At 43.5% G+C, this 26,266-nt stretch overlaps 1 protein-coding gene across 1 annotated transcript in view; it reads left to right on the top strand.

Annotated features, from left to right (window-relative positions):
• Positions 1 to 26,266, top strand: part of CSMD2 (CUB and Sushi multiple domains 2) — a 354,334-nt gene that overhangs the window by 121,194 nt on the left and 206,874 nt on the right. Inside the window, exons 7-9 of the mRNA XM_088671318.1 lie at positions 6,956 to 7,080; positions 14,166 to 14,287; positions 23,304 to 23,407. Of these exons, the coding sequence (XP_088527444.1) occupies positions 6,956 to 7,080; positions 14,166 to 14,287; positions 23,304 to 23,407 (351 nt within the window). The remainder of the gene's footprint in view (positions 1 to 6,955; positions 7,081 to 14,165; positions 14,288 to 23,303; positions 23,408 to 26,266) is intronic.

The raw sequence follows: 26,266 nt of genomic DNA, 5'->3' as shown, positions 1-26,266 counted from the left end.
ATAGGGCGGTATATAAATTCAACAAATAATAAAAAATAATGATAAGACATTACCACCCAAAAAAAACCTACAAAAAAATTCAAAACACCCACCCACTTTACAGAGATAAATAGGATCCAGATGCCATATTGCAATCCAAGGTGCAATGTAAACATGCCAACACAATTAATATAAACTTAATAAACTGTCAAAAGCAGTGCTTGAATATTTAGATACTTTCTTCCCCTTCTGTTACCTTTTTACAAAATACAAAATTTCTAACTAGCAGCTACAGGAAAAAAATAGATTAAATATTTTCCCTTCCAAAATTTTGCTTTTGTCGACCTAGCCACAATAAGATCAATAAGAAGTTCCTTGTTCTTTTAAAATCTATTTGGACCATCAAACAGTTTCAATAATGCCAAGCTTGGGGTAAGCATATAGTGGTACAGGTTCAGTAGCAAGCACAAGGTCCAGGAGTCAAGAGTTCAGAGTACATGAGCAAGGCAAGAGATTCAGAACCAAACAGAAGCTATGAAGATGTCCCAACAGTTTGACATGCCCCTCCCTCCAAGCTTTCAAAGTTGAGGTAGGACGTGTTCACTCATAAGACCTTCACCCTATGGAGCTCCTCCTGGGTGAGCACAGCTGATCCCACTTATAAAAGCAGCACCAGGCACAATGTCCTGCCCCTTTATATCCAGCTCTTCTTCAGTTCCTCCCTCTGGCTGGTAGAGTCATCCCTCGCTGCCTAATAAGTCTCTGTACTCCACAGGAGGGGGGGTGGCGGCAAGAGCAGGCAGCTCTGCTCCCCCCCGGCTGTCTAGAGTTACAAGGGACCCCCCATCTGCTCTCTCTTGGTCCTTCTTCTCTTCTGTCTGGGGCTGCCATAACCATGGGCTTATGACAGGAGACCGCAGTGGAGAGCATGAAGAAGACGCTGACCTTGTGAGCAGCAGCTATCGAAAAGGTAAAAATTGTATGCCAGGGTTAATTAGGAAAGGGATTGAAAATGGAATCGTCACTATCATAATCCCATTATGCAAATCTGTGGTGTGACCACCGTTGGAATACTGTGTACATTTCTGGTTAACTCAGTTCTCAAAGGATATTGTAGAGCTGGTGGGGGGGACACACTCAGAAAAGAGCATTCAAAAATATCAAGGGGCTGGAGCAACTCCCCTTTGAGGAAAGGTTACAACAATTGGGACTTGTTAGGGGGGGAAAGCGAGAAAGAGAACATGATCAAGATGTATATGGATGTTGGAGAGAATCCCCCCTCCCCCCCAAAAAACTCTCATAAGACTACCATATATAACTCATGGACAGCTGAATGCTGGGAGATCCAGGACTTCTTTACCCAGCACATAGTTAAAAGTATAAGATTAGCTTCCACAAGATGTAGTGATGTCCACAAACTTGCATGACTTTAAATTCACAGAGGAAAAAGCTGTCAGTGGTTACTAGTCACAGTGGCCATATATTCTACCCACATTGTTGGGGACATTATGTCTCTGAAGTTGAGAAGACTCATAAGCGGTGAGTGGGGTGGTTGGCAATTGTGAGAACAGGATGCAGGACTAGATGGGCATTTGGGCTGATCCAGCAGGACTCTTCAGCAGGAGTCAACAACATACTTCATAATGTTCTTTTTCTGCACACACACACACCCATAATATTTCTGTTATCAGCTGCCCATGCAAAATGGGTGGAAAACAAATCTCATTCAGTTGAACAAAGTGGATTATTACATAAGGAGTGATTCATAGATGGATCTGTTGTGAAAATAATTAAGGTAACCAAAGAATGTGCTATTTCATGATGGGATGAGATTCTGCACTATTATTAACATGGTGACCTCTTCCAATCTGAATTGAGCCTTGCAACCTCATTGCACCCATGTTTCCTTCAAGCGCAAGCATGGTTGATCTCATCTGCAGTTACTTTCAAGAAACTGCTTAGGATTGCAGCTCAACATGGGGACCACACTACCATGAATCCATAGGTCAGATGTGTAGGCACCTACAATCAGATATGTGGTGTCTCTCAGCCCACACCGAAGCCCCACTGATCCACACAGCTCTCTTAATTGCTTAGGAGTGTCACAGGAGAAATGTTATATTTGTTTTCCTCCCACTCCATCACTTTTCAAACTCTCTGATGAGTCTTTCCACATTGCTGTGTCTGCTGAATGGCCTCTGTGAGGGGCAGAGGACTTTGGGATATGTTCAAGGCCAGCCCCATAGGGTGAAGGTCTTCAGGATTGGTGAGGTCTGTTATAAAGCTGGGGGAGAAACTAGTCTGGTTCAATTTTTTATGTTAACCTGCATTGTTTGTACTTCCCAAACCAGTACACAAACCAAAATGTAGCTGTTTTATGGGTTATGTGTTATTTTAAAAGTGTTATTAAAATGTGTGTAATGAAAGTGTGCACTGAAATGTGTACATTAGTGAATAAAAAGTACAAAAAAAATCATAATACTAGGGGAACCTTTGTAAAAATTGGCAAATGTGTATTAGGAAAAATGTGCACAAAAATGCATATATGAGCTGATAAAAAAATCAATACATCCTTAACTGGTGTGTAAGTGGAATGAACTGAATGGGGGGGCAGGGGGGACTGAGAGTCTGAGAAAGCTGGAATCGACAGAATTTTCCTTTTTGAGTGCCCCAGATGAAAAGGGACTTCCCTCACTTCAAAATACAAGTGCACTCTAGAATGTGGCAACACACTCCTACACCCTACAATGTATTGCAGCAGATGGCTGGTACAGTGGAACCTCGGTTTATGAACACCTTGGTTTATGAATTTTCGATTTATGAACACCGCGGACCCATCTGGAACGGATTAATTCATTTTCCATTACTTTCAATGGGAAAGTTCGCTTCAGTTTATGAACGCTTCAGTTTATGAACAGACTTCCGGAACCAATTACACCCATGCTTCAGTTTATGAACGCTTCAGTTTAAGTACTCCGTGGACCCATCTGGAACGGATTAATCCACTTTCAATTACTTTCAATGGGAAAGTTCGCTTCAGTTTATGAACGCTTCAGTTTAAGAACCCCGTGGACCATCTGGAACAGATTAATCCACTTTCCATTACTTTCAATGGGAAAGTTCGCTTCAGTTTATGAACGCTTCAGTTTATGAACAGACTTCTGGAACCAATTGTGTTCATAAACCGAGGTACCACTGTAGTGTTAAGTTGTAGTTTTCTGGGAGCTGTCCAATGTCAATGATCATCTCATTGGTCAATTCCTAAGAACATTCTATGGAGCTGCAGTGTTATCCAGAAGAGAGTGTGAAAACCAGTGCATTATAGTTCTGTTCTTCATGTGATTCGTCCCAAGCATCCTCTCACCTGTCCACTTATGGGTTTGCTTGTTTGCCTTCAGAACACACAGTTTTCTACTCCCTATCACATTCCACAGTAGTTGCAGCTATAGATTGCTCTACCAACCCCTGAGCTGGTTGGGGCTCTGACATTTGAAATGGGAACCTCGGAATCTGGGGTTGTGGACCCCGAACTGAAGAATACTCCTTTTGGGTGTCTTTCTTGGAATGGCTGCCTGTAGTGCAAATGCTATCTTGGTGGTTTGCTGTAGGGTTTGGGGAACTTCCTGATGCCCTCCAGATGTTTTGGACTGCAACTCCTATCATAGTTGCAGAAGTTATAGGGCACCAGGTTGGCAAAGGCTGGTGTAAACAATATCCCTGTGTTGTGTTTAGGGCCTTGCCATGTACATAGGTAAGCAGGCTTGTGCTTTTAGCATCGCTCCTAAGGTCCCCACTCCTTTCTCCAACAACCACATGCCATGTGCACTTGCCTGTAGTGAAATTATAACACCTGCAGGGGCTTTGCACAGTCAGGAGACCTACACATCCAGGTGTCCCTATGCTAGTGCCTTGTGAAGCCAGTTGTTAGTCCACCACACCTCAACTCGTGTGATGTATCAGAAGGCTCTTCAGAGATTTCCTGCTCCCAGAAGAACAGCTTCTTCCAGAGCCTCCAGTTAAGGGGAAAACTCCTCTCCCACACAGTTCAAAGTAACAATGTGTTTATTGCCTCCAGATATAAGACAAAGCTAATATACTATATGCAGGTAGGTAGCCGTGTTGGTCTGACGTGGTCAAAACAAACAAACAAACAAACAAACAAACAAAACATTCCTTCCAGTAGCACCTTAGAGACCAACTAAATTTGTCAAAGGTCTGAGCTTTTGTGTGCATGCACACTTCTTCAGATACTATATGCAGTTATTCTGGTCTTTGAAGTAAAGATACTTATGTACAGATCCACTAACACTACCACCATGCTAGCTAAGGCTGCTGTGTAAAACCAAACCCACAGCCTCTTCCTCTGACTCTCACAGATTCAGAACCTGACAGCAAATAGGACACAGGACATGAGAAAGGAAACGCCCTAGAGACTGGTGTTGCTATGGTAACCCAGTGCATCTCAGAACATGCAGACATGGGGGATGTGCCACTCCGCACATGAGACCAAGCACTGTGTAATTTAGCCTGTTGTTCACATTACACCAACACCCTCCTTATGACCTCCAGAAGATGCTTCCATGTTGAAATTTCACTGTGCACAACACACGTGGTTGTCGCAGAAAGTAATAGTGAAATGGGGTGGGGATCTCAACATGGCAAGCCCAGGCACTTGAGTAACGTGTGAATGGGGCCTCTCTTTCTCAACATGGTGAGGAAAAAGAAACAGAAATACTGACCAGTCACCACAGTGGGGTCTGTGCTAAACCTCTTCTGTTTCCCCCTTCTACCCTTTTGTTTCAGTGTCTCTTGAAAATGAGTTATCCCTGTATGTAGGAGCCCTGAGTGAAGGGTTGATGTGGGATTTGAACCCACAGCTGCATACACACCATATAGTTAAACGCACACACCCCAAAAAAGAATCATGGGAGCTGTAGTTTGTTAAGGGTGCTGTAAATTATGGTTCTGCAAGGGGTAAACTACAGCTCCCATGATTCTTTGGGCAGGAGATTACTTTATGTGTATGACGAGTACACAGCCCAAGTCACTCTCACACACCTGAATTCCTGATGACTGCACAGCTAATTTTTCCCAGGCCACAAACACTCAGGCTGTTTCACACATTCTCATGCACATTAGCTGATGGCTAAAATATAAAGTGGCAATGGCTTTCCTTGTGTGAATTGAAAAGCTGCATGGATTTAACAATCGCAGATCAAAAACCAGAATCAGTCACAGCTTACATCCCAACCCAAGCAAAGTGCTTCTCAATCCAGACAAGTGCCTGGCACCAGTAGTTGTCAAGCTACAGATGTTTATGTGTGAACCAACCCCTTTGATGGTCTTTCCCAGCCTGGTGCCCTCCAGATGTTTGGACTAAAACTCACATCTGCCCCAGCCAGCACATGCAAAACATCTGAAGGATACCATGTTGGGGGAGACTACCCCATGAGGTTGTTTGAATTGCATGAGTGGCTTCCCATTGTTGTGTTGCCATCTCTTCCCTTTGGCTTAAAATAAGCCAGTCAAGCTCTTCACATTGTGCATGTGGAGGGGGTGGGGATGTGTGGATCAATATTTAATCATACTTCTCTGCCAAGTCCTGATTTGTTCTCTAAAAATGCCTTTCAATTTTCACCCCAATACTCTGTCCATATTCTCCTGGAATTTGGGTCAGAACCAAAGAAATAATGATGTCCACTGAGGGATATGATGGGGCAGGGAGGGAGCGAACACACAATCCCATCTAAGAGTATTCAGAGACCCTATAAGCTGCAATCTATATACCGGTACTACATCAAACATAAGATGCAGAGTCAGACCAGCTGCTCTCCAGGACCTCAACAGAGGCTTCTCCCTGTTCCATCAGTGACATCCTCTCCCCATTGAACCAGAAAATAAATACTTGGGATGTGGTGAGCTGATTGCTGTGTCAATTAATTGCCAGTTGCCAAGACACACCATATGCTAAGCTGATATTTGGGGCAGATTAAAAAGTGCAGGTACAGTGGTACCTTGGTTTGCATACGTTTTGGATTACAAACACGTCAAAGCCGGAAGTGCATGTCCCAGTTTGCATCCTTTTTTTGGATTACAACCCTTTTTTGTGGATTACGAACATTTTTTTCTTTTCTTTTGGAGGCCTGATTGGCGAAAGTACGCCTTGGGTTACAACCTGTTTGGGTTTACAAACAGACCTCTGGAACAGATTATAGTTGTAAACCAAGGTACCACTCTATTTAATATATGTTGAAAATGCCCCTTTGAAATGTTCCTGGTGGAATCGCGAATAAACCTTAGAATAATAATAAGTTGATATATATCATAGAGCAGGTGATGGGGGACAGGATTTGACTGGCAGACCAGATCTTTAGCTCTGCCACCCCTGGCAAGCCACTCAGACAGTTGGAGGGGCCAACCACCTGTCAGTCACCTGATATCACAATGATGTCAGGTGACCCATTTTTCCTTTGCAGTGCAGCTTGAGTTCAAGTGCCAGTGCAAAGGAAGATCCCTGCTGATCCAAAGCAGCTGTAAAGTCACCACCAATCATTTGGTCAGTGCTGTCTTCACGGTCCACTTTTGGCAGGGATCAGCTACACCCAGGAGCTCCAAGTGGCAGTCTCTAATAGTAGCCTCCCATGGCCCAAAGGCATAGCTTGTAGCTACCACAAGCCATGCATTCAGTATTGGGCGCAGTCCTTTCTGAACTCCCTCCTGAATTTCAGGCACTTTACAAAAACTTCCATATTTCAGCAGACTTCTTAAATTGTTCTTATTCTTTGGATGCTTTTTTACAACTAAGTACTCTGCTTAGAAAGTCTGGATGTTGAGGAACAAATAAATAGATAAATGGCCAATCAGCTGCCGCAGTGACTTCCTGACTGGAAACCAGAATGCATGAAGAACAGCTTTTAGTTCTTATTGCTGATCCGTTTTCCCAGAAGCTGAAAGCAACACCATTTCTATCTTTCAGGTTAGGATCCAGCATCCAGTTCACTTGCAATGAAGGCTACGATTTGCAAGGTTCCAAAAGCATCACCTGTAAGAAGCTGAGTGGTATGATAGCAGCCTGGAGTGACCAGAGGCCAGTTTGTAGAGGTGAGGCAAGTAACTGTGCAGTGCCAAACGCTCCAAATTGGCCAGGAAATTGGTTTCAATTTCCACCTTCTTGGGGGTTCATTATAAGCAGGGAAGGGGGGGAATATGATGCTGTGAACTGTATCAAGTTCACTCTGTAGGGGTCTCTTTCCAGGGTAGCATCCAATAACATCCTTGCTGAGAGCCTTGGTTGGCCCATTAATCCTGCAGCATGTGTAGCCTGCCGTGGGGCTGGGATTGGTTTAATTGCTTCTCCTTGTTTAATCTTCTAAACACACGTTTCCCTAATTGTAAGGTGGGGCTCAGCTAAGGAGGTGCAGCCGCTGAGTTTTTCCTCCAGCTGCCAAACTTACCTCTTTTGGCTGGGACAGGTATGAGCAACATTAGGCACCGATGCCCATTTTCTAAGTGTTTCAGTGTCCCAAATCAGCAGGAATTGGGATGGTGGGGTCAGAGTGTCCTTCAAGATAGAAACAGTCAACAGGTGTGGTCTCCCAAATCCTTTATGCTTAGGCAAAAAGCAAGGAAAGGTGGCAGTCGCTGGTTCATGGTTTTCCCCCCCCAAAGATGTTTAAAAAGGGAGTTTGAACATCTCATGTAGCCATGACGATGCTATACTGACTGGCCTACACAGAACTGCCACATGCCATGTTTACTGAACGTAACAGGGGAAACTTGCTTGAGATTAATATATTTATTTACAGTACTTATAATGGAATCATAGAATTGTAGTGGAAGGGACCCCAAAAGTAATGTAGTCCAACCCATTGCAATGCAGGGATCACAGATTGCAGGAATGACAGAGGACCAGCCAACCTCTGTTTAACAGCCTCCAATGCCCGAGAGTCCACTACCTTTATTTCTAAAGAAACAGTACATGTAATGAACATAAACTAAGGGTGACTAAAATGTGAACTTCCAGATGTTGTCAGACTCCAACTCTCATCAGCCCCAGCCTGCAATAGCCAATGGTCAAGGGGGGTGGAATGAAGTTGTAATTCAGCAACATCTGGAAGACCACAGGTTAGCCACCCCTGGCATAAGCAATCAACAGGGGGTGGGGGAACATATGCCAGAGGATCAGTGCTAATAACATTTAGGGCTTGTCCACAATTCCACTCCTGGAAAGCATGGGTCCAAGCAGTTTTTCTCTTGCCCCATTCCTTTCTAAGGGAAAATTCACTCTTTAGCGATAGATTGGAACAAATGGCAAACTAGGGGAAACCTGAATTGCTGTTTGCTCCAACTGAGTGCTAAAGAGCATCAACCCCCCCCCCAGGAAATGTGGATAATCTCTTAATGCCATCACCAAATAGGGACTCCAAGGGCTCGTCCACACTTACACTTGCCTTACTGCCTTCTCCTGGAGAAACCTGTTGTTTACTGCTGAATCAGAACAAACATCAATGGTCCCCCCCCCCTGCAGATTGATTTTTGTTTTCCGATTTAGTGTTAAACAGTGGGTTTTCCTGGGGAAAGTATTGGAACAAATGAGAAAACACTCAGACCCATGCCTAGAAAAGACAAGTGGAAAACCTCTCTGATCCATGCTTTCTAGGCATGGGACAAGTGGAAGTGTGGAATAGCCCTAAGTAACTGGAATGAGAGGATGTATGGTCTATTGGAGATTTCTGTGCCCCACAGGGCAATGCAAGGTATTCCTCTGGGCTTGCAAGACAATCAAAAAGGAAAGAGAAGAGGCGAGTTTGTTCCAGAGATGTCCTGGAAACGGAAGTTGAGAGTCCTGTCTCCTTCTCTATCTGCTACTGTATTTATTCAATAGGGAACATCACACTTTCCGCTTCACTGGATCTCTCCGTCACAAGTCTTTTTGAACCATCACTGCACAGCTTGTGCATTTCTGCCCTTTCCTTTTTTTTCTTGGTATTTGCTTGGCACTGTAAAATCCCGGCTAATTCCCTGAAGTGTGGATGAATTAAATCAACATAAGAGGATATTTGGCATAAATATCTGACTCTGCAAATGAATTCTATAGCAACCTTTCATTTGAAATAAGGGAGGACTTGCCAGTGCCATTGTGACAGTGTTAATCATTAATTTTATATACAGTCATTAAATCCTTCCTCCTTTTAAAATTTAGACTTTTCTTATCCCTGTATATATTTTTTATATATTATATTTTGGGTTTGTTAGGGTTTGTTTTTTTTTTAAAAAAAACCTTTCAAATGTTAAAGCCTTGCCGTTTTGATTAATTGTATTAAGAAGTGAGTTTGGAGTCATGGAGTTGCCTGTCCTTGAAAGATCTTGGTCTATAAGTAGCTCAAGGTCATAGCAGATGCTCAACGGGGGACCTAAAGAAAGTTAGCTGGGTATTCATCAGGGCTTCCAAAAACCTACTTTAGCCATTTGGGGCAGGGGAACTACAGGGGACCAGCGAAGAAGGTTATTGAGAATGATTGCCCATAACAGTACATACTGTGGAACACCCTGAGTGCTATAAAAATTCAAGTCTGACCAGCTAGAAGGGCTCTGATCAATGGTGGCTAGTGTCCACTGTAGAGCCAAAGGCAATGACAGGCAGAGCCACTCTCTGACTGGTTGGAAGGAAGAAGGCAAGCAGACAGGAGATTGCCAAGGACAGACTGTGGGTTGGTGGGGCACAACCCCTTCCACCCTAGTGGCTCTGCTAGACTAGGAAAGTTCAAGCTACCCCCCCCATGTGTTCACTGACTACATTGGGGAGGGGGCAGTCAGATTGCATTTACTGTCTATTCCCCATGGCCCCAAATCTGACAGTATTTACTTACTTACTTACTTACTTACTTACTTACTTACTTACTTACTTACTTACTTACTTATACATACCCCTCCCACTCTGGGCAGCTTCCAACAGAATATTAAAAATACGACAAAGCATCAACCATTAAAAACTTCCCTAAACAGGGCTGCCTTCAGATGTCTTCTAAAAGTCAGATAGTTATTTATTCCCTTGACATCTGATGGGAGGACATCAGTTTGAAGAGACTACATAGAGACAGAAGTTTGCTTGTACGTATGAGCTCCTCCGGTCGAGTGAGAAAGCAGATTAGCCAGGGATCTGGCTTATCCAGAGGAGATTCTGTGCAAATCACCTGTATACACTTTGGATCCCTTCACATTTAGGGGTATGCTTGTGCCCCTCCTGCACACTTTTAGTGAATACTTCCTGGGGATCTTTTAAACATCTTAGACACTGCAGTATACTTTCTAGGTCTTGACTCCCTACCCCCAAATTTTGCAGAAACTGGATCTGATGGCTCGCTTCCCCCATGTCCCTGGGGGAACGCCATGTGCATAGGTGTGTTCTCGAATATGCCATAACATCTTCCCCCTGCCCTGCCCATTTCCCAGTTAGATTTATTTACTTTTCACTCATTGGATGCCCTTTACCCTTTACATTTGGCATTCATTTTTCCCCCTTAAATACACACACCCACCTACCTTTTGTCCCTTGCTTTACATTGGCCACATTCATGCCATACATTAAAAGTTCTACCATACCATTTTAAACAGTCAGGACTTTGCCAAAGAATTCTGGGAGCTGTCGTTCTCCGTGAAGAGGGATTGATTGTTAAGGCACTATGAGAAGTGTGGTTGTGTGAAAGGAATGGGTCTCCTAGCACCTGTCAGCATTCTGAACAAACTACAGCTCCCATAATTGTTTGGGGAGGGGGCATGACTATTTAGAGTAATATGATCGTACTTTAAATGCATGTACCCAGTTCTCTTGTCCCTCATTTTCTCCTTTTGCTTCTCCCGTTCTGTCCTTCTTCTTTCAGTCCCTTCTTCCCCATGCCATGCCTGAGATGTCTTCCTCTATCTCCATCTTATTTCTCTCCTAAATGAACCATTCCTGTGGGATGTCTTGGCTCCTGACATACAGACATCTCCATCTGTCTCTGTATTCAAACAGCTGCCGAAGACACTCTTCTTTGCTCAGGCATCTCCTCTGTGGTCATTTCTACTTTTGTATCACCCTCATATTACATCGCCCTTGTTTCATCTGTAATGTGAGCATGAGGGCAGGACCTGTGCTTTCTTTTCATTTAGAATTTTTTTTGTGTAAATTTAATAGATTCTTCAAAACTGTTTTTATTATTACCATTAGTAGCAATTAGTCATTATTATTTATAAGAGTGAATATTAGTATTTTGAGGATGGATCCAATTTTGTGTGTGTGCAACACTTGATTTGTGTGGTTGGGGCAAAAGTAAAGATAGCACGATAGGCTTCCAGGAATTGCTTCAGAGAAGGGATTTGCATGGAGAAAGTCCCAGGTCCAGTCCCTTGACATCTCCAGGTAGAGCTGGGAAAGACTTCTATCAGAAACCAAAGAGTGTGACTTCTAGTCACTGGTCTGTTTCAGAATAAAGTGAAGGGACATAGTTCAGTGGTAGAGCACACAGAAAGTCCCAAATTCAAGTCAATTCAACTTCGATCCCCAGCAGCTCCAAGTAGGTATGTGACAGAGTCCTGTCTGTAACCCTGAGCAGGTGCTGCCAGTCAGTGTAGACAATGCTGAGCTGGAAGGACCAATGGTCTGACTTGGTATCAGGCAGCTTCCTCTGTTCCTGCTCAGATCTAAAAGACACTTATAAGAGATTCCTTGTATGTTGCCTCCCAAAGCAGTGTTCAAAGCATTTAAGGTCTAAAACTGAGCCTTTCATGAATCTGAATCCTAATCTGAAATGAATTTTGATGCTGGCATCCAAACTTATGGATTTCCCCATGAACCCAGAGAGAGACACTTTGTGTCCACCTTTTCTTCTTAAATATTGCCTTTTTCTCCTCTCTTTCATCCAAAGTGTTCTTCAGAAATATTCTCCACCATCCCAGAACCTGTGGAAAAGCCAAACTTAATTTGACTGCCTTCTATTAAATATTTACAGTGCTGGGATTTGATTAGGCCTTCAGGCTGAGCGTGGGTGAAGGAAGTTAAAGCCCACCTCACTCTCTATCAGGAAGCCATACTGCAAAACAAATTTAATAGCATTGCCAATAGTCTGCTTAGCTGCCAGGTATGGCCTCTTCTCCCTGCTCTTTTTTTGAAATAAATCGATTGCATCTTGAGATATCTACCCTGTTTCTCATATTTTAAGACATACCCATAAAATAAGCCATAGCAAGATTTTAAGCATTCAAGGAATATAAGCCATACCCCGAAAATAAGACATAGTGATAGGCGCAGCAGCAATGCCGGCCGCGGCAGGAGGAGGAGGAAATAAATAAGACATCCCTTGAAAATAAGTCATAGTGGGTTTTTTTGAGGAAAAAATAAATATAAGACATGTCTTATAATATGAGAAACACGGTATGCCAAACCACCTTCTCAGTTTCTTGAGTGTGGAGTTGCATGCACAACCTTGTAGGGTGCTCTGCATCTTTTTGAATCCCAGCTTTATTTCATTTTTCTTCTTGAAAAAACAAGAAATATGAAATAAGTTTCCAGCTCTCATTGGTGGTGAAGCTAGAGTTTGTAAATGAACTATGAAGAGTAAATAATTTATAATGTTATTGCCTTAGAATTCAGCCACAAGACTTTAGATATATTTTGCTTCTTTGTTTGTTTTGTATAACTCAAGTCTTACAAACCAACACTTGAACATATATATATATATATATATATATATATATATATATATATATATATGCACAGGGCAGTCCTCATCATGTCTACTCAGAAGTAAATCGAATAAAATTTGATGGAGCTTACTCCCAGGTAAATGGGTATAGGTCTGTGGATTTGATTTGTGGTGGCAAAAGACAAAAACACTCAGCTTTATAAACACCCCGTCCCCATAAGTACAGTTTTGGTTTGTTAATTTGTTTTAGGGAGCTGGTTGTTTTGTTTTTGTTTTATTGAATTAATATCCCCCTTTCTGCTACTGTACTTGTGTGATTACTCCCGTGCTTGGCTTAATTTGGCATCCCTGCCACTGTGTCCTAATACTACTGCAAAGGTGGCAAGTTTGGGATAGCCCTCAGATTAGCTAGCACATAATTCATATGCAGGTTTGATCCACTAGCACTGACATCCCCAAACTGCGGCCCTCCAGATGTTTTGGCCTACAACTCCCATGATCCCTAGCTAACGGGGCCAGTGGTCTGGGAAGATGGGAATTGTAGTCCAAAACATCTGGAGGGCCGAAGTTTGGGGATGCCTGCACTAGCACCTCTGCGTAAAATGATTTCAAACAGTCGGATTGGAAGGACAATGGAGAGCTGGCACCCATTGGAATAGGCCCAGATTTTCCAGCCTGGGGCCTTCCAGCTGTTTTGGACTACAACTCCCATCAGCCCTGGCACCATATGTCTGGGCCGGTCGAGGCAGGTGAGAATTGTGGTTCAACACATCAGGAGGGCACATAGTTGACAAAGTGCTGGACTAGATGGACCAATGGACCCGTTTGTGGAATACTCTCCCCAAGGAGGCCAACCTGGCACCTTCATTGCATATCTTTAGGTGACAGGCAAAATCATTCCTCTTCTCCCAGGCCTTTGGCTAATTAAACAATCTGTGGCCTTTTAAACTCAGGGGGGTTATTGTTTTGTTTGTTACTATGCTATTCATTTATGCTTCTATACTGTAAACCACTCTCTGATCCTTGGATGAAGGGTGGTATATAAATTTAATTTATAGTAATAATAACCCAAAATATCTGGAGGGTACCAGGTTGGCACAGTCTGCAGTCAACTGAACACAGGCCACCAGCCTTGCATTGAAGTCTGTCAGGCGCTTTATAATCTCATCCCGTTTACAGAGTCAAAGGCAGGCAGCAGAAGCTGAGCCCTTGTGATTTCCATACATGGCTAGTGGGATGCCTTCAGCTTGGTGGTCTTGTGATGTGTGGGCTGGGAGTAGATGATCTTCAGGTGCTTTTTCAGTTTGTTCCTTTTGTGATTCTATGACTTGGTTGGTGGAAAGCAGAGTGGTGGGGTAGGATGAGGAAACAGCAGATAAAGTATGACACTGAATTCGCTGCCTGTGCATTCCTGACCTCTTAACAAAGGGGCCACCCCAAGCTTAAATATTCCCTCCACACATACTCCTTGCTTTTTGTTTCCCTTTCCCCCCACCCCCACAGCTAGGATGTGTGATACGTACCTCCGAGGCCCCAGCGGCATTATCACATCTCCAAACTATCCTGTCCAGTACGATAACAATGCCTACTGCGTGTGGGTGATAACAGCAGTCAATCCAGCCAAGGTAGGTCTTGCGGATGCATTGCTGGGGGTGGGGGTGGGGATTGGATGTATGTCCACTTTTGGGAAACCTGAGCAGCGTGTTTGCAAAGTTGGACTCATAATTCCGCAGCAAACCTGGTGAAGGGCAGGAAGTTGCATCAGCAGCATGTGAGAGGCATATGAAAGTAGGTTGAGGCAATCATGTTCCAAACTAAGTGGCTAAAATGTAGCTACAGGGTCAGCCATGGGACAATCCAGCCAATGCTGTCTTCCCCAATTGGCTGCCCATCTGATGTTTTGGCTGCAGCTGCTACAACAAAATACAGCCATGCTGGCTGGGGCTGATGAGGGTTGTAGTCCAAAACATCTGGAGGTCACCAGGTTGGTAAAGGCTGAGCTCATGCAAGCAATGAAAGGTGTGTTGCTTTGTAACTTGAAGTGGATATGACATACACAGGTCAAGAAGGCCTGCACTGGCAAAAGGGAGGTGGGATGCAAGAAGGTCCAGAGTTTCTGCCCGGCTATTCAGACAGACCTTTAGCATTTAGCCTTTGGTCCCAACATATGGTCTGAAGACACTGAAGCTAAGCAAGCCTGAGTCTAGTTAGTCCCCAGAGGGGGAAATCCTTGGGAACATCATGAATGCTGCCTTGGGTTCCATGATGGAAGAATGGTGGGATATAAATGCAAGGAAATGGTACGTAAATGAATAAATCTAACCTGGAAGCATTTATAGAACTTGCTGACAGTGTGAATATATACATGATAACCTTTGTTGTGTCATGTATTCCTTATTTGTTGTTGTTGTGGCTCATCCTGAAAATTGGAACTCTATTTAAGTAAATCAATACAGATTCAGCCAGTCAGAAACCAGCAACGTAGCTGAAAAGGGATGCCCATTTTTTGAAGCAGTGGGGTTTGGGTTCCCTGCATTCATCATGTATTTATAGCACTTTACCCTGAAAAAAGGCCCCCAGAGCAGCTTACAGATTTTTTTTAATTATAAAAAATATTAAAGTAATTTACATACCACAATTAATTTAGAGAATCCCATAGCAGTATTAGCAGATACTCAACAATAAGAAAGTCCCTGCCTTCACTTACAATATAAAACATCACAATATAAAAGGAAGGAAGATGGGGGAGCAAAGTCACACACAGGTTCTTACATGCAGAGTTCTTGTAATGACCAGCTGGTTTGAAAAGATTTCAAGGACGGGAGGGTTCAAAAAGTTGCTGGTTTCTCAGTGGAGCCTGTGGAGAGGCCCAACAGTCCTTTCCATATCCCTGGGGGACGGACTACCAATGGCTGTTAGCCATGATGGCTATGCTCTGCCTCTATGGTCAGAGGCAGTAATGCTTCTGAATACCGGTTGCTAGAAATTGCTGGTGGACAGTTGTGCTCAGGTCCTGTTTGTGGGTTTTCCACGGATGTCTAGATGGTCACTGTGAGAACAGGGGGCTGAGCTAGATGAAGCATTCATAGGTTCATAAAATTGAACTTCCTACCCCAAAGGTCATCTCGCCCAACCCCCTGCCCTGCCTTGCAACTAAAGCATCCATGACAGATGACTTTTATTTAAAAACCTCCAGTGAAGGAGAGTCCACAACCTCCCCAGGGAGTCTGTTCCACTGTCAAACAGCTCTTACCTTCAGAAAGTAATACCTGATGTTTAGTCAGAATCTTATTTCTTGTTGCTTGTTGCTTGAAGCAATTGGTTTGTGTCCTAACCTCCAGAGCAGGAGAAAATAAGCGTGCTCCATCTTCCATGTGACAGCCCTTAAGATATTTGAAGATGGCTATCATATCTCTTCTCAGTCTCCTCTTTTCCAGGCTAAACATACCCAACTCCCTCAGGCTTTCTCCATAAGACTTGGTTTCCAGACACTTAATAATCTTGGTTGCCCTCCTCTGCACATGTTATAGCTTGTCAATATCATCATTCTTAAATTGTGGTGCCCAGAATTGGACATCGTACTCCAGGTGTGGCCTGACCAAAGCAGAATAGAGTGGCACTATTACTTCCCTTCAGCTGAACATTAGACTCAAGCCTAGCAGTATTTTTGCTGCTGCATCACACTCAACTCATGTTAAGCTTGTGGTCTACTAAGACCCCCTAGATCTTTTTCCCATGTACTACTTGCAAGGCAGTTTTCCCTCATCTTATAATTGTGCAGCTGTTTATTCCTGCCTAAGTGTACATCTTATATCTGTCCCTATTGAAATTCATTTTGTTAGTTTTGGCCCAGTTTTCCAATATGTTAAGGTCATATTCAATCCTGATTCTGTCTTCTGTGGCATTATTACCTCCCAGTTTGGTGTCATCTGCAAATTTGATGAACAATCCCTCAGGTGTTTTTTCCCCATCCAAGTAATTTATAAAGACGTAGAACAACAACCGGCCCAGGACAGAACCTTGTGGCAGCCCATTTATCTCTTTCCCCCAAAAAATAATGAGGTACCATTAGTAAGCACTCTTTGGCTTTGGTCAGTCAACCAGCTACAAATCCACCTAGCAGTAACCTCATCCATTAGCCTGATCCAATAGGATCTTTCGTTCTTATAGCCTGATGGAATGGTTGCACCAGATGACAGTTGATGGAGGAGTCTGGTGGAGCTGACATTTTCCAGAGCTAGCGGAGTCCCATCTCTTCCTCTGCTATAGCTTGCTGTGATAGTTCCTTTTCCTTGCCTATGACTAACAAAAGGAATTGAGTTCTGTAAAAATATACATCATGCATTGCACAATATAGGAAAAATTATGCAATTGGACACTGGTCTCAGAATTGCATTGAGTATATGCAACCCCAACTGTATGGGTCTAAATTGTCTTGTGCACAACAAATACTTTTTCTGGCATCTCCAGATAGGGCTGTCAGAAAATCTGCAGAGTTGTTGCTAGTCAGTGTAAATGGAACAATAGTCTGAATCAGCTCCAGGATTGTAGTAGTTATTAGATCAAGGCAGGGTTATAAAGTAGCATTCATGAAGCTGGTGCTCTTCAGATGTTCTGGACTACAACTCCCATCAGCCCCAACAAACACAGCTGTGTTGGCGCTGATGATGAGAGTTGCAGCTGAAAACATCTGGCGAACACTAAACTGATATAAGGGTTTAAAAAAGAATGTTTGGAGTATCCCTGGCTCCCCCACCCACCCACTTTCTTTGAAGTAGCCTCTGTGCCCTTGTGTTATATCTCCCTCCACACTCGGAACTTGTTGAACTTGGGCATCTCTTTTTGTGCTAGTAGAGTGGCTGCAGAAAGGTTGAGTGCTTTTTCTTCTGGTGTGGGTGAGAGAAAGAGGGAGGGAGAGAGAACATTTACAGGCCCCAGGGGGGTATATTGAGCATTCACAGGACCCACTTTTCAAGGGAGAGAGAAAGATCCAGTCACTGGCCACCCAGTGGCATTTCTACTGCCACTACAGTAGATTAAGCTTAAAAAAACCCTCAAGTTTTTAAGTGTGAACCTGTGGCCTGGAAAGAGCAGGACAAATGGTAAGTTTGAATAAACCCTCTCTGAGTGATAGCCTATCCAAACAGACCAAGGAAAGAGCTCTTTTCTCATGTGGCCTCATTGGCTGACTGCTGCTGATCCAAGAAGGAGAATGGTTCAGATGGCAGTTGGGCCAGGCAGATGGATGAAAAGACCCTCTCCACTGACTTCTGTCATACTGTATGTTTAATGGGGGGGGGGGTTGTAGCCCTCCAAATGTTAGTGGACTACAACTCCCATCTTTGACCTTGCTGGCAGATGGGAGTCCAACAACATCTGGAGGGCCACAAATTCCTCACCTCTAGTTTAGTATGAAGTGTGATGTGTGGAGAGTTGTACCCCGTGTAAGGAAAATGAAGGATTACAAGGAGAAGATGCAGTTGTCTTTTGTTGGGACCCTTTGGCTTTCCTTACAACTAGCAGACAGCACAGGAAACTTTTCCTTGATGTGTTCCAAGGCACATCACTGTCCTCACTGTCCTTGTTCCTGAGAATCAGATGACTGGCCAGAACTTGTATTGATGGATTTGGAGAAAGTGGAACTATGCTCACTTGTTACCACTCAGCTTGTTACTATTAGTTTGAGAAGTTGTTCCACAACTGATGACTGATATCCTCCCTGTGTTTAAATAGCTTAGGATATTCCTTACACTCCTGTGGGCTTCTCTTGTCAGGCGCATGGGGGGGGGGGGAGAGAGAGAGAGAGAGAGAGAGAGAGAGAGAGAGAGAGAGAGAGAGAGAGAGAGAAGGTGGAAAACAAATCAATTCCTTTTAGCATTTGAGTGCTGTCTCCAGAATCTGCAGCAATTGCAGAAAATACAGCTGAACGAGTTTACTGTGTGTCAGAAAAGCAAATTGTGTGTGTGTGTTAAAGATGTGGGTGGCATGGTGAGCTAGAGAGAAATCTCCCACGTTTGGGTAACTGGAGACCTTGGGCATTTATTCTGATGGGTTACATTGTAGCCTTATTGGCTTAATAACGGTTAAACATTACTGGACTAAATTTTTTAATTTAAGTGTTATAATCACCCTCTCTTGCATTCAGATACACAGATATACCCTGAAACAGTAAAAATGCTGATAACTCATTAATATGAATGCATTGTATATAAAATGCCCCAGGTTCAATCCTGAATATCTCTAGTTAGAATAACCCTAGGTGGCTGGTGCTGGGAATCTTCTCACCATCTGAGACCTTGGGAGAGCCACCGAACAATGGTCAGACAAAGACCAGTAGTCTGACTCCATGTAAGGGACCTCCTGTGTTCAAATGCTAGCAAATTGTGTAGCCCTAAAGCAGGAGTGGGAACCTTTGACCTTCCATATGTTGTAGGACTCCAACTACTATCATCACTGGCCATTGGCCATACTGGTTTTGGAGGGTCATTTGGCCCTAGCAGATTGTGGCTTGTGGAAATATTCCTAGATATGGAATTGTAAGCATATGGAATTTCTACTACCTGGACATGCATGGACACACACACCAGCAGATCTGTTAAGCTGAAATCTTATCCTTGGTTGTCAATAGCCAGCAAACTAGTCTAAAGTAAAGTGACCCATAATGGCTATTGACAAGCCTTAATAGCTGGGCCTATTGAAAACTGCTCAGCAGATCTCACCACATCTCATGTGTGTTTTTTTGCTACTTGTTTTCAATGACTTTTGAAAGGTGGGCTTTATGCCATCCATTCATCTATATTTTCTAGAAGGTCTCTTGTTATTTAATGACTCATTGAATAAATTTCAATTTTTAACTAAGAGCAAAAGCGGAAGGAAGAGAGTAGAAAGGTAGGGGGAGGAAAGAATACATAAATAATTCTTGGACTCCAGAAGCTTGTGTCTCTGCAACAAGGTTATGGTCCACAGTGTACTACAATGTAATTAGCTATTTAATTAGGGTCAGACTTGTTAAAATGTAGTTTACTTGAATGGCTGCTTTAACTAATGATGTGTGTCACTTAACAACCCTTTGTTCTTTGCATTAATTACATTATTCAATCATTACATGGTTTTTTAATAATAATTTTTTTTAGTACAGGTTCATACTAGGTGGAGGTTTAACGCAACTTAGCGTAGGGAGAATAGTAAAAAGAATTTGACAAACCCCTTTGGGGGCCAAATTCATAAAACAGGGAGTGGATTTGTATGTATTTATTTGTTTGCTGCATTTATATACCACCTTTCTACCATGGAACCCAAAGCGCTTGACAATTTAAAAATACTATAATAAATAAAATATAATGTACAGTTTTCCCCAAGTGGGGGTTCGGCTAAAGCAGGCTCTGATGTTGTCTGCTGCTCTCACTCTGTTCTTCCTTGCTAGAGGGCAGAATGTGCCCACTCCCTGTACCCCCTGCAGGTTGACATGAGTGCCAGCCATGTTCTTATGTTTGGCAGCAGTGTGGGAGGGGTCTCATGCAACAGGAGCCTTTGGCTTTCACACTGAATGTATGACCATTCAGTGGCACGACTAGCATGTGAAGTGTGACTTGCTGGTGTGATCCCATGACACTTTCCCCTGGCATGTGTGGTACCCATATGAACTGGATGCATGAATGGGCTACAGTCATCTTTGAGAAGGATCTTTTTCTTCCATGTACAACTGCAAACACTTTTACCTTCACTTTGAAAAGAGAGTAAGAACTTTCACTTGGTGGCTGAGGAGTGTGGGGAGTGCTTTATTCAAATGGACCACATTATATTTGTTTTCCATTTTTTCCAGTGATATATTATTACTTGGGCAGGATTGGATTTTTTGTTTGTTTTGATTTCCACATTGACAGTTGCTCTTTCAGTGAAGTGTAGCGTTTTCATCCAGAAATATGCAACTTGGTGGGTCAACCATGGAAATATTGAGTTTGTGGGAGCAAGTTGCTGGCCTCCCACCTCCTCTCTGAGACTCCACATGATGCCCACAGAGGAGGTCACCAGCTCAGAGACCTAGAGGCTTCAAGTCTGAATTTGGGCTGGTGATGCTGATGCAACTGTGGAGCTCTTTCCTCCTGCATTTATTTAAATGGTGGTGTTAAATTTTGTGCTGTATCCCCAGATTAAACTGTTTACAGGATTGTGTTTTCCGAAGTGACATACAGCAAGTGAAGTGGTGGGCCATACATTCAGTAAGATAATTTAAAAAAAACACACACACAATTTGCAGCCTAGACATTCAGGTGGTGAGCAAATCTGGGCTAAAGGTTTTTCTTCTCCTGCCCTTTATCTATTTTCTTGGTTATCAATAAATGTGAAATGGTGTTCCCAGGGGTCTGCTGTTCAAGGGGACTGATCAAGTCCACATCTGCTGAGTTTCAGCAATGCTGGGACTACCAGCACAGTGTTCCTGATCCTGAATAAAGACAACAAAGTAAAGCAACAAAAACCAATAAACCAGCTTTCCCCAACCTTGTACCCTCAAGTTGTGTTGGACTACAATTCTCATTATCTTTAAGCATTGGACATGTTTGCTGGGGGCTGATGGGAGTTGGAGTCCAGCAGGATGTGGAGGTCATCAGGTTGGAGAGGGTTGATTTAGACAGTGTATTGCATGATACTTTTCTTATTTCCATAAATACAGTCACACACTCCGAAGAACATCCTGTGATGAGTGTTCACCATGCCTTCTCTTCCAAAAAGACACAAACATATTTCTCCCACTTTTAAAAACGTATTTTTATTTCTCTTTTCTTTAAATCAAAGTTCTGAGGAACCAGGGGCATGTGTGTAATTAAGGTCAGCTTCGAAAATGGAGCAAGGGCACAGGACTAGCCGGCACAGCTGCTTCATCTAACAAGTTGGTCAGGCTGGGGAACAAAGTTCAACACAGTAGTTAAAAATAGCCAGTTGGCTCTGTATATCATGTGACCCAATAGGACCTGTGGTGTCCTATTTTGGTCTTGCAGAGGCACCTATGGAGCATGGAAGATCAGGTGTCAAGTCAGCACCAAGGAGAGCTCCTAATGAGCTACTTCAAGGGTTAGAAGTGAACTGGCCCCTCTTGAACCTCTGCCTCCAGCCCACATTTCCTAGGTTTCGTCCTTGAGTCCCTTAAGGGCAAGCCCCCTTACCTGCAGAAAGGCACTTCTGCTCCATGGCCTCCCTCCTGATGTATTCTTCCTCTGCCACTGGACTGGCAAGAAACTGTGGTAGGCACTTAGCTCCTTAGACCCAGGGATTGTGCCTGTGAGAGTCCTGGTCCCAGTTCTTCATTCCTTGGTGATGTGGGAGCTGGTTCAATGGATTCCTACTAGCCAACCTCAGGTTCAGTGGTCCCATAATCATCAGCATCAGGCTCAGAACCAGGGACTAAATCTGGTTCTTTAGCTCGTAGCACTGCAGCCTCTGACTTGGTGTCATGGTCTCTGCTGGGCTCTAGGGTTGTGGCATGCAGAGCAACAAGGTTGATGCCAGCCTACCTGAGAGCTTCCCAGATAGTGCAGAGATTAAGGTGCCCAGTCCCTGCTTCCAGAATACCCTGTTTGGATTCGATGATTTACACTTGCTTCAAGCAGTCAGTGATGCTATTTTTTTGTCAGCTGTACCGAAGTCGCAGTATTGTCAAACAAACACTGTCATTTTCCAAGATCTAGGGGAGGTTAGACAGCCTGGTGCTGTACAGATTTGCAGCTCCCATCAGCCTCAGCCAGAATGGCTAATGGTCACAGATTATGAGAGGTGTAGCTCAGCAAGAACTGGAGGACACCACACTGGCTTCCTCTGAAAAACTGACATGGATGCAAGCAAATTCATTCTCCTCCTCTCTCAGCCCTCCCCCCACTTGACATTCAGCCTTCCTAAGTGTGCACTGAGTATGCTCTGTCTTCACAGGGCTTTATGGGGTGGGGGGCTTCCTCCTATATATATATATATATATATATATATATATATATATATATATATATATATGTTCTACAATCCTTGGGGGATACTGATCCCTCACCTTCTTTCCCAGTGGCTTAATTTATGCTCCCTTTTCTGTTGACCCACAAGCACTGAGATTGCTTTTAAGGAGAACAATCTCACCCTTTCTTCAAGGAGCCCAGGGCAGCATATATCCTCACAACAATGCTGTGAGGTAAGTTAGGCTGATTGGCCCATGGTTATTCAGTAAGTTTCATGATTGAGTAGTAAATTGAACCCAGTTTTCATCTGATGCTGTAAGCACTACACCATGCTGATGCTCATAACTGTGAGCAATATGGCTGATTTAGATGATTGCACAGCTTGAATATAGTTGGGGGTAGAATCACTGAAGTTGGCTTCCTGATCATTCATTGCATCACTTCTATAACACTGGTTGTTACCCCAGATGTTCAGTGTTGCAACAACCTTTAGAAGTGGGACAGACTGAAAGATTGTTGCTTTCCAAGGCCCACCCACTTTCCTTTATGGCTCAGTGGGAATATGAACCTTGGTATAATGCAGCCCAGCTCAGCATGCTAGTCGCTACTCCATATTAGCCCCAGTTTGTTCAATCCAATCCTTCTGTTAACCTGGTTCCTCCCTGACATTTCAACCATTTGTTCTAACACCATGTGTCTTTGGTAGGTCATCAAACTCAACTTTGAAGAATTCGACTTGGAGAGAGGTTATGATACGCTAACTGTGGGGGACGGTGGTCAGGTCGGAGACCAGAAGAGTGTGCTCTATGTGTAAGTAGGCTTTTCTTCATGTGATTCTGGTTGGGTTTTGCTGGAGTGTGCATGTCTACATCACTGTAGGCAGTTTAGACTTCTTTGGCAGAATGCACATGCTCACTTTTGTATACTAAATAATTTGCTGGGATGGCTGGAACAGAGAAACAAATATGTGTTACTGGAATGGTCAGTTGGTTGGGAGAGAGTTGCTGCTATTGGATTGTGGCAAGGGTCTCAGGCAGGTAGCAAGTGATAATGGACCTAGACTAAAAAGCTTGTTCTCTACAGCAAGAATATATTTGTTTTGCAAGCCTTGCAGAAATGGTAGCTTACACCACTTATTCTGCCTCAGCTCTGTAACCACTTCCTCTGCTGAGATGCCACAGGTCTCTCCAGAGACCCACACCAATGAGTCCGGGTGGCTGCCTGTTCTGTATCACCTATTAATTTTCAGTATCTTGAAAGCCTGTATGCATAGGAAGCTGCCTTATACTTGGTCCATCTAGTTCAGCATTGCCTGCACTGATTGGCAACAGCTATCCAGGGCTTCAAACAAGGGTGTTTTCCAGCCCTTCCTGCAGATATTGAGGATTAACTCTGGAAACTTTCACATGTGAAGCATGTGCTGTTCCCTGAGCTACTGCCTTTCCCAATGGGCTTGATATTATCTTGATATATGTGACGTGGGGCATTCATAGTGTTTGAAACGTCTGTCTTGGGGAAATAGACAGAGCAGTGGCCATGGCCACATACTCTGGGTTGAGAGAACCAAGAAGAAATGGGAAGATGGTGGCTTCTTCCATTTACACAGCTGGTGGTACAGGGTAGAAAGGGAAATGGGTAGCCATTTATCAAGCTGAACCCTGCATTTGGTGTGCCATGAACTGGAGGCAAGTCAGAGTCAACAGTGGCAGTCTTCCCTCCCCACCCTACCCCCACCATCAAGTTCTGAAGTGGGTTTTGAGGAAGGGTTGAAAGGAGTTGGAGAGACATTTGGTGGTTCTGGTTTGGAGCTATTCAGTTGTCATTTTCCGAAGGCAGCTATTGGAATAGTTAATGTAGCCACTGGGGTGCCTAGTACATGTGTAGGATTTGGTGGCATGGGTTGTTGTGGAAATGTTTTGATATAATTGTGAGTGATTGCAGCTAGAGACAAGGCAAAATGGATTCCCCCACTCACTTGCCCCAAATATAACAGCCTCAATAGATGGGGAAGTACTGAACATTTTAGGGTCTTGAACCCAAATTCCATATTACATGGAAAAGCAGGAATGCTTCTGAAAAGTGTGTCCCTGGTAATGTGTTGATGAAAAGAAGTTTGTTCTGACATCATAAAGTTACCATTTTCTTCTCCCCTTCAGCTTCATTGGCTGTCACTTCTAAAAGGAGGGGAAACACTGGCACAAACGATGTCAAATCGAACACACTCCACCAATCAATACTGAGGAAACACAGGGCATTTTCAAAAAAGCATCTTGGCCATCTTTGGAGCTGTGGAAGAGTTTTCCCCAGCTCCCAATTGCAAATTGCTCATCAAAGGTTTTGCGTCTAGTTATTTGCATCCTGTTTCATCCTTTGATCTATGTGGCTTAACATAACTCTAAGCAATAAAAGCAATTCAAGTTCTAAAGTATGCAAAACTATAACAAATAAAACAAAGCTGTGCTTGGAACAACAGACAGTTTAAAGAACTTTCTACACTTAAGTGGAGGATAGAAACCAAATAAGCCTTTTCACAGAGTTCCTGTTTCTACCAGTCACGTTGAATTCCTCTTGGTGCTTACGGAAGAGTTAGAGCAATTGTCAATGAATGGAGGTCACCGCCATAGTGTTCCTCAGTCCCCTTCTGCTAAACAGAAGCTCAAGTTGACCTTGAGGCTATAAATGCATTTAGTAAGTGATCATTCAAACCACATTACACTAACTGCCTGGGAAAACAAGTGCATTAGATTGTGCCAGCACTGAATTATGGGGGAAGCTAATGCCATTACTGATTTCACTCTCAGCACAAAAGAGTGAGCAGACTTGGTCTTTACTTGAAGATGGGTGGGCAGATGGACAAATGAATTACGCATTGAGAGAGGCATGGGGACAAGACACAGAATCCGGGAGAGGGAAACATTTTCCTTCTTCCAACAGGTTAACTAGTTCCAGTTCAGATGACCCTGCAGCAAAATTCTGCTGGGAATTAAGTTTGGACAAATGAAGACATTCTGCTGTAACTTGGAGGTGTCAAGACAGACACTGTGCAAACAGATGATTTAGCTAAGTGCACTGAAGGTGTTGGGTTATCATGGTACTCCAGAGGAAATGACAGCTTTCATGCCATTTACATTTCCTGTAGGAAATTAGAGAGCTGAAAAAGGTGCAGGAAAGGGCAACCAGAAGTACTGCAAGATGCAGTGTTGGCAACCAATTCAGATGCATTTAAAATAGAATTAGGCAAATTTATGGAGCATAAGGCAACAAGCAATAATGACCACGTACTTCTTTCAATGCTGGAATACCAGCTGCTGTGAATCAAAAGTGGGGCAAGTGGACAGCATTCAGGACAAGCAGTCCTTCACAGTCAGCTACCGACTAGTGGAATTTGCTGCTGAAAAGAGGATGCATGATAAAGTTATCAGTGGCTACTAGCCATGATGACTAAATGACTAAATGTTCCCTCCAGATTCAGAGGCACCACCCATGCCTCCGTATTACCAGTTGCTGGGGAACAATAAGGGGAGAGGGCTGTTGTTTTCATGTCCTGCATATGGGTTTCCTAAAGGCATCCAGCTGGCCAGTATGGGAAGTGTGATGGTGGACTAGATTGCTCTGACCCACCCACTAGGGTTATTCTGATGTACCAAACTTGAAGGTCCATCTCATAGA

Source organism: Zootoca vivipara, chromosome 6 (assembly GCF_965207765.1).
Source record: "Zootoca vivipara chromosome 6, rZooViv2.hap1.1, whole genome shotgun sequence".
Lineage (NCBI taxonomy): Eukaryota > Metazoa > Chordata > Lepidosauria > Squamata > Lacertidae > Zootoca > Zootoca vivipara.
Note: the sequence above shows the minus strand (reverse complement) of the source record. Positions and strands in the feature narration are given on the sequence as shown.